Raw genomic sequence first — 10,145 nt, 5'->3', positions numbered from 1 at the left:
GATTAGTCCTCGAATATGCATTAAGCTCTGTAGCCAGGAATCAATAATTTAACTAAGTGTATCAGCGCTGTCCTTTGCCATCGATATAAAGGAACCAGGAGGCTTTAAGCTCCAAATCACTCTTTTGACGGCCCTAGGATCGCATGAATACATCCCAGGATCACAATACCTGTTCCTGGGAACTGCAGACGCCCTAGGAGCAGCGCTGTAGTACCCAGGAGCGGACGTTCTCAGCACAAGGACACAGACTGAGGGATCTCGGTAGTGGTCACGATGTTATTCCATGCTAGCAAACGTTTTTCTTAACCTAGAATCATCCTTCGTTAATCTTTAACGGGGCTCCGCTATCTGCAAGGATCCGTTCTAATTCATATCCAATCGCCAAACCGTCACCTGCCGCTTCAGCCTTACGGAACCCTGGAGCATAACGGTCCACATCGTCGCGCCGATCGTTCTCAAAGATTTCCACAAAGGGGCGATGCGTATCGACCCTAAAATTTATTAGTACCGTTCCACCACTAGCATAGGACCAATATCACTTACGGCTTCTCTTCCAAAATCACCTCCGGATCCTCATCTTCAAGTCTGTCGTTCTCCATATATTCGAGCACCTCATCCAACGGGTCCGAATTGGCATGAAACGCGAGAAAGAAAAGCGGGAACTCATCCATAAACATCTGAGCCCTCCAAGCCCTCTCTCGCCTTCTATTGTTCTGATATTGAACCCAAAGACAGAGTCCTGTCTCAAGAGTATGGTCGTCAATAATTAACTTGGGGAAGCAGTCCGAGAACAGCAGAGTTCCTTCAACCGTCATACACACGTCTAGGAAATCGGGCCGGGCGAGACTCTGTCGGAATTTAAAGGTGTTAAGAATATCTCCTTGGTTATCTTCCAGAGGATAGTATATTAACATTGTCGTGGTTATATATTCTTGATTACCCATCTACCTAAATAACGTGATAAGGCCCTTTATAAGTAGGGCTTATATCTCGGGTATCTATTTTGTGAGACAGATGTAAACGTTGTCTAATCTTTGGATTAACCCTATAAGGTATATATCCTGATACTTTTAGACTTGTGTCTGGAATAAGAAGGGGGTAAGTCTTATATTATTGGGGTCTTTAAATTTATACTTATTAGCTGATACTTAGGATTTATAGCTCTATCTTAGTATTAGTTATTAAGAGAAAATCTATTTAACTACTTTAAAATATTAAGTTTATATTATAGAATATCTAGTTAGCTATTACCTATTATTTAATTAAAGTTTGTCTCTATTTTTCTACTATAATATCTTTAATATTAACCTACTGTTTATAGAGAAAGAATCTCTATATATAAAAGGAGACGGCTATATCTTCTACTTATTTCTTATTTCTATAAAAAAAATAAGAGAATACTACTAGGCTAGTATTTGTTCTACTTTATTAAGGTTATAGGGCCTATAGTAGGTAGTAGAAAGGTAAATATAAAAAGAAAGTAAGAGAATAGGATAAGGCTATTTAATTAAATTCTAATATTAATAGTTAGATAATAATAGGGCCTTATCTATAGGATATACTAAACCAAAAAATACTAGAAGTTTTAAAGTATTATAACTAAGTATATTATTATTAGTTAGTTTTACTATTCTATTACTTAGTATTATTTAGTAATATACTTTATCGTTATAATCTGTTGTTAAATAGGTTTCCTATAGTATTCTAAATTAAACAGATTAATACTATTTTCTATATAATACTACTTTTCCCTACTATAACTAATTCTAGATTATAAAATAAAGTAGAGTCTCTACTAAGTATATACTAAATTACTAAGGATCTACTAATCCTAGCCTAATTTAGGATATTCTAGTCTAATTATTCCTAATATCTATTTTATTAAAAATTTTTAAATTTATTTTTATAAATTATTAACCTAACTTTTATTCTAAAGCTTATATATAGGTAGGAAAATACTATATATAAGGTATACTAATAGGATATACTAACTATAGCTACTATAAGGTCTATATATCTAATAAAAGATTATCTATAGTATTAAGAGATATCTTAATACTAGAAGACTAATATATTAATCTATAAAATAATAGCCTTAGGTATATAGATAAGGCTAAAATAAATATATATTCTAAAAATTTAGGTAGAAAGCTATCTAAAAACCCTAATAGTATTAAAACCCTAGAACCCTATATAAAAACTAGGATATAGGTTACTAATAAGGTAGCTATAGACCCTATATATATAATTAAGGTCTAACTACTATCTATAGTTAATAATATTAATAATATTAGTAATACTAATAATAATATTACTAGTAATAATATTACTAATAATATCTATAATAATAAGAATAATAATAATATATTATATATAATAGTAAGATTCTAGAGTGAAGTTATATGTATTAAGTAGTATCTAGTATATAAAAGGTTATATATATAAGAAAAGCTATCTACAGTAGATATAATATACTGTAATAGTACTTTAGGGATTATATCCTCCCCTACCTAGACGAAACTTATCCTTAAGTTTCTTATTTTCAAAAAGAATTTATAAAAGATTAGAATCAAACGGTCGCTATGTTTGATTTCAGTCAGAACAGATAGTGCTGAGTTAACCTACGTATTACGTATGTGTATTGTTAATGTTAGGTACGAATGGCCTTAATTATAAGTAAACAGGCAGAAACAGATAGCTTTATTTATAGAAGGAGCAGCAGTATGTTATTATTATTGATAAAAGCATATTGCTGGCTACTTTGAAACCTCTTCTTTCTTTTATCTATCTCTATCTTGCTATCTTTATCTTACTATCTTAATTTAAACTATTCTATACTTCTCTATTATAGGTAAGTTGTAATCCAGAGCCTTGCTTCGTACGGCTGTTGTATTTTATATATCCTTGTTAATATTCTTCTGTAGCAAAACCTACTATCCTGTCCACTAAGTATGGTCTTTATCTGAAAAGAACCCCTAAAGTCGTTATCGTATCTAATTATATAGATAAACGATAATCTTATACAGAAAAGTAATCTTCTGAGCCTAATTCTAAGCCTAATTCTGAGCAAGATAAACTTACCCTGATCTATTGATCTTATAGCTTATATACAACAGTAAGCAGATCTTCTATAGCCAAGCGTAGTATATCAGATATATCTAGTAAGTTTATTTATTTTTGAGAATATGTTTGATTATTTACTAATGTATCTCTAGATTATACGGGCCTTAATAATAACGATAATCCTGATATAAGCCTGTTTAAGTCTGTCCTAGAGCAGGGAAAGCTCTAAATTATTCCTGTTTATAATATAAACTAGCGATACAGTCCTAAGTCTTATAGGGCTCCTTTATAACTCTGTACTGTATATATACAGTATATTAGTTATAAACTTTCTGTATACGACTGCTATAAGAAGTATATAAATTAGAACAGGCCTTTTAGTTCCTATATTATTGTGGTCGTTAATAAGCGTCTTATCTTTAAGGATATATATACAAACTATACGTACGGCGCTGGTTAATTATACTGTTTATTCTGTACTGAGGCGGATGGTTTTCTCTGTTTTCTTATTGACGTACTTTGTAAGAAAAACCCTGGCTATCCTATAGTAAAGATATTTACTACTAAGTATACTATCTCGGTAGCTTATGATACTTTGCTTACTAAAGCTATTCTGCTTACTTTAGCTGCTCTAGCTATATCTATTAGCCTTAGTACCCCTAGGTATAGCTTTACTTAAACTCTGGTTATTTTGCCTATACGTGCCTAAGTACCTACTATCTTTTTGTATCTGTCTGTATCTAGCTCTGCCTTAGTTAAGAGCTTTTACTCTTTAGCACTGACTGATCCTTATTTCTTAGTCTCCCTTAACCAGACTGACTGGCCTTACTTCCGTATAATTTATAAGCGTCTTAACTAGGATCTAGAGAGACTTATCTACGATTATAGACGTCTTTATACCCTTCTTATTAAGTATAGCTAACTATAACCTACTAAGGTTACCAGACCTAGAAATATCTTTAGGTTATAAGCGCTCTTACTTATATATTTCCTTAAGGAGTTTTAATAGCGTTTTTATTTAATCCTATAGGATCTTATTTATATACTATAGTTTCCTTAATTTTAATTTAGAATACTTCTAGTATCTTTTAGTTCTTTTTATAGGAATAATAACAGCTAGAGGTCCTTTAAATAATATTTGCTTAGCTATATTAGTATCCTAACTGTCTTAAATATCTTCTGCCAGGGTAGATTACTCCTCTATAGGCTTATAAAGAGAGGAATCTTCTTAATCTTTATTATAAAGAGAGCTATCTTGACCTTTGTCTGATAATAAATTATTGCTTTCTGAAGCTTCTGACTAGATTTCCTCCTAGTTCTTTTTGTTTCTGTATAGAAGACTTCTGTTCTTCTTAATAATGTATAATATAATTATATCTTTCCCTACCTTCTTATAACGTATACCGTTATATCTAAGTTTATCCTATTCTTCTTAAGTAAACATAGATAAATCTGAGTATATAGGAGGGGAATCTTCTTTTTTTAAGGATCTTCTACAGCTCCTTAGGTTACCTTAAGTGAATCCTGGCCCGCCTTATAGTGTTTCTTACTACTGGTAACGTCTATAATCGTATAGGATTTGTTATATTTGCTTTTAGAAGTTAAGATCTATTAATAAGATTCCTTAGTATACGGCTATTTAGCTCTTCGAGAGCGTATATCCTAAGTAGATAGCTTTTAAGGACCTAATACAGTCTGAACCACTTACTTTTAAACTTTTTGCTATTTTTGTTTCTGACGAGAACCTAAGTATCTTTCTAAAAGCTTATTTTTATAACTAGACTGTTATAGACCTAATTCGTCCGGATTATATATACTAGGAGGAGTTTATTTACTTTTGTTCTTACGTCCTATATATATTCTAACTTAACCTTATAACTACTAAATAACTAAAGGAGTTCTAAATCGTTACTGGGTAATCGTAGATATATTCTATATATAAGGTAATAGGGACTAAAACCTATATTTGTATATTAATAATAATATACAGCTACTGTTATAGTTAACAGATATAAGTCCTATACCTTTATTGGTTTATTTATAAGATATTTCGTAAGCATTCGACTAATTAAACTGTTAAAGTTTTTAACCTTACTGTTTGTTTATAGGTAATAAAGGATTATTATCCTATACTTTGTCTGTATAAGTTTTAAGTAGTATATAACTATACCTAATATAAAACTTATACTTTAAGCTGATATAAGCTTTATCAGAGCACTATAATCTATAAAGATTTAATTATAGAGAAACTGTCTGATAGTCTCTTTGTCTGCTTTTAGAATAGCCTGTATAACTAGCTACCTAGTTATATAATTAATAGTAATAATAATCTATTAGTTACTGTTTAGTATTATTGGTAATTAACTAATAAAGTTAATTCCCTATCTCTAGAACAGGCAAATTTCTACTGTTACTATATACTGCGCTATCTCTTATTCTAATAATTTTCTTAATCCTTAAGAAACCTAATATTTGGGGTAGTTCTTAGATATTTGTTTAATATTGTATCTTATCTGTGGCTACTAACCTTATAGTTTGACTACTCTATTTAGGCCTGGATAGCCTAAATAACTGAATTCCTTATATACCTAATATAATAGATCTTTACAGAAGGTTTGCTCTATAAATGGTATATAGAGTCTATCCTTATAGGTAAAGATTAGTATATACTCTCCTATATCTTTATTATCGTATAAGCTTAGGCTTAGAGTAAACCTAGTGATAGTCCTTATAGTAAGTTTATTATTCGGTAGCTTCTAGTATTCTAGAAAGCATACAGTAGTATTATACTATTCTTCTTTAGGGACTTATATAATAGTTTGAGAATATTTAACTGCCTTAGTTACAGTAAGAGCAACGTCCTATACTAGTCAGGATTTTAATATATTTATAGGACTATCTCTAATAAAATCCGGTCTTCTACTCAGTATATTAGGGACTACTATATCTAATCCCTTCTAATACTAAATCTTTAGATTGTACTCTTAAAACTCTTTAACCTAATATACTAGCTGTTTACTATAGATAACTGTCGTCTAGAGATATTATAAACTTATATAGTTGGTAATAATTATAGTTATTATACTATTCTTGATATATTAATCCTATTTTTAGAGGGCCTCTTTAATAGTAAAAAGTTCCTTCTTATAAACTGGATAGTTTAGTTCTATATCTGTTAGTTTTTAGCCGTTAAAGGCAATAGGGTATAGGATCCTATCTTTATCTAGCTAAAGCAATACTATCCTAATTACCTATTTAGATATATCAGTTTTAATAATAAATGGCTTACTATAATTAGCCTGGATTAATATAGAGGTATTAACTAGTGTATTCTTAAGTATTCAGAAGATACTTTTATATATAATTATCTAAGTAATAGGCCTAAACTTCTGCTTTTGTAGGTCTATGTCTATTTTCTTGAATAGTTTATAAAGAGGTATGTATATTTATATAAATCTATAAATAAATCTTTAGTAATAGGTAGCTAAGCTAACAAACTAGCAAACTTTATAAACGTTTCTTAGGCGTGGCTAGGTTTGAATAATTTTAACCTTCCTAGGTACTAGACAAATCTGTCTATTTCTGATAATATAGCTATAGAATTCTAATTCTATAACTATAATTAAGCATTTTGTAGGCTAAGCGATTAATTATTTCTTTTTAAGTGCTTCTAGGACCTTATTAAAGTACCTATAATACTCCTCTAGTATATCTAAGTAGATTAGGATATTATTAAGATAGATAATAGCAAACTTACCTAAGAACAGACATAACGTCTTATTTATAGTCGTCTGGAATATTACTGGAGCATTATATAGGCCGAAAGGGTATAGTAAGCTACTTATATTTCCCCTATATTATATTAAAAGCTATCTTTTTGACTGAGTCCTGCTCTATTTAAATCTACTAATATCCGGCTATAAGATTAATCTTAGTCAGAAACTTTACTGTTCTAATACGGTCCAAAAGATCCTAGATTTATAGTAATAGGTAACTATTCTTGGCTGTTAGATTATTTAAGGCTTGATAGTTAATATATATTTGCTAGATACTGTTTGGTTTCTTTATAAAGATAACCAGAAAGCCCTATATGCTTATAGAGGGTCGGATTAATCCCTTCCTTAGTAGGTCCTTAACCTAATATATCTGCTCTTAGAGCTTTTTGTCTAATAGCAGATAGCTATTAACGTTAACTAGTTTAGTATTACTAGTATAAATAGTATAAGATATTATATGTTCTGGCAGAAGCTTATCTGGAAGTATATCTTAAAAGACTTTAGAGTAATTCTATAAGACCTCTATAATCTTTAGATTGTAATAGGTCAGAATATACTCGGTCTGTTTAGCTTTAGTTAGTTTATCTTATGGCTGTATAATAAATAATATAGCCTTAGTATCTCTCTTATATATAGCTCTATTAGCTTACTTTACTGATAGAAGGTTAAAGTAGGTATTATTATACAATAGGGTGATTCTAGATCTAACTAATTTGATTATATAGGTTCCTTACTAGTTATATATTTTTATCTGTAAGCTTACCTAGTTAATTAAAGGGTTTACTGAGCATAGGAAGTCTCTTTCTAAAATAAACTTATAGTCTAGCAGGTCTAGTATCTATATAGTAACTATACTATACTAGGAACCTAGAGTAAGCAGGATCTAGATAGATATATCTATAACTAATCGGCTACTATTAGGTATCTTTATATATAGCTCCTAACTATTTCTCTTGGCCAAGCCTAGATTCAGACTATTCTATAGGGTCTTATATATAATAAATATATAAGACGCCCTGTAATTAAGCAAAGCCTTAATATATATATCTGTATTATACTTACCTAGTACTACCCTATAGAAGAGTAAAGAATCTCCTATTATAAGTAACTATACAGAGATAACTAATCCTTTTATATCAGTATCTAATTAATTTAATACAGACGCTAATAGGTCTAGAGGATTATTAGGTAGTTAAACTGTTAAAGTCTTCTTTATTTAACTAATAAGTACCTTAATATTGCTAGTCTAATCTAGTTTTCTGCTAGTTTAGCTTACAGACAGTCTCTTTTAAAGTATTCTGATTATCTGTAGCTAAAACAGGCGTCTCTTAGGGTCTTTTTTAGACAGCGGTTTTACAAACGGCCAGAGGTAGTTAGTATTATTCTTAGATCTATTAGATTTCCTTAGTCCTATATAGTATCTTTTATACAGGTACTATATATATTGCCTTATTTATATATAATAAACCGGTTAATAATATCCCTAAGAGCTTTTAGTTACTTATAGTCTATTTTCTATTCTTACTAAAGATATAGCTTTACACCAGTGATAATAAACTAGGTCAGAATATCCTTATAAATCTATATATTCTTATAGTTTGCTATAGCTATACTCTTATTTATAGCGTATTCGTTAAATAACTGATAATCTCCCTGACGTATGGTTACAAAGTATTCCTATTTCTATATCTTTCTGAGGTATTTACCAAATACTTATAGGATCTATGCTTTAAACTAGGACTATATTCTGATTTTATCTTAGAACGATAATGTATATTAACGGCGGTACGTCTCCTATTGTTTATTTACTCTTTTTACTAGGGCTCTACGTATATATATAACCTTATTATTATTATTAAGTTTAACGCTAGCGAAACAGGCTGTTTCTGTAAAAAAGCGTTTATAATCAAAAAGGAACTTTTAGGCAGTATTATACTGAACCGTTCTATAATAGTCCTAGATTCTCTTGACTTATTTTAGTAAGGCTTTCTTTACCTCTTAGCGTGCTTAAACTTAATTATCTACTTCTAATCAAACAGAAGTTAGAATGCTAGCTAGTGTAACAGAAGGGGTAGTGACTAGAACAGATTATATAGCTTCTCTAGCAGCAGTAGTAGTAGCTTCTACTCAGGCTTATTTAATCCCTTCTCGATATATCTATTTATATTCTCTCAATATCTAGAGATACCCTTATATATCTAGTCTATTAAGGAGGCCCTGATAGTTATTACTTATTTACGTCAGCAGAGTCAATAAGATTTACTCTGTACCAGACAAAAGCGGACGGGGGGTAGGGGTATCAGTTTGTATTTTTGGATATTGAGGTAGTTTCTTAGAAGGAAGGAAGCGTATGATTTTGGATAGTTTCGGTCTGATCTGTTTATTATTCCTACTTTTCCTTTTTGTTTTCTTTTACTTCTGTACTTTGGACTATGTCTAGAGTATTCTCCGTCAGAAGGATACTTTTCTTAGGATAACTCAGGTAATAAGAGCCAGTAATAATAGCTAATCCCCGCCTATCTATTGTTGATTATGTAGATCCTTCCTTAGCTTCTCAAAATTATACGGCCTGATATAATGTAGCCCTCTTCTGGTGCCAGAATTACACGATTTTCATAAGAACTAGGGGTCTTCTGTGTCTCCTACCTAAATAAACTCGAATGGTTTTAAATTTAGGGGTTTCGTAGCTTTACAAGGGGAATTTTAACAGTACGATAACAGTCGTCTGTATACTCTGTCTAATCTTGTTATTATTTTCAGGATAATTTTAATCAGAAGAGTCAGAGATAAGTCTTCTTTTAAATAGCTATAAAAGGCCTATTCAGTTTTGGACATACTACTATATGAGATTCTGGAGTGAAGTTGTATGTATTGAGTAGTATCTAGTACATAAAAGGTTATATATATAAGAAAAGCTATCTACAGTAGACGTAACATGCTGTAATGGCACTTTGGGGATCATAATAGCAGATACTGCTATTAAAGACCTATTTAGGCTAATAAGTAATAGTCTATTACTATTTATATTAACTATTACTAATACTAAGGAACTCTGAATATATAGTAATAGCCTATAGATTATAGAGCCTTATAGAACCTGATTAATAGTGGTAAACTATCTGGATACTATGGTAACTCTAGCTATCTGCTACCTATATAATTGACTATAGTGCTAACTATAGCGACCTATATAATTAATTACTATTTAATGCTAATTATAATTAATATATTACAACGACTTATTGTCGTATGACTATTATAATTACTAATAATAGTGGCCTAAGGCCTGCTAAACCTTAAGGATAA

The 10,145-nt window shown here is 30.5% G+C and overlaps 1 protein-coding gene across 1 annotated transcript; it reads right to left on the bottom strand.

Moving 5' to 3' along the window:
• Nucleotides 1–313: 313 nt before the first annotated feature.
• Nucleotides 314–914, bottom strand: N7481_011234 (uncharacterized protein; the record flags this gene model as incomplete). Its single annotated transcript, XM_057270453.1, has 2 exons — nucleotides 314–491; nucleotides 544–914. The coding sequence occupies 2 exons, from the start codon at nucleotides 912–914 to the stop codon at nucleotides 314–316; spliced, it is 549 nt and encodes a 182-aa protein (XP_057117627.1).
• Nucleotides 915–10,145: the final 9,231 nt, after the last annotated feature.

Source organism: Penicillium waksmanii, assembly GCF_028829765.1.
Source record: "Penicillium waksmanii strain IBT 27052 chromosome Unknown utg000009l:1.0-4314994.0:1.0-4318279.0, whole genome shotgun sequence".
Lineage (NCBI taxonomy): Eukaryota > Fungi > Ascomycota > Eurotiomycetes > Eurotiales > Aspergillaceae > Penicillium > Penicillium waksmanii.
This window is presented reverse-complemented; position numbering and strand designations above follow the sequence as displayed.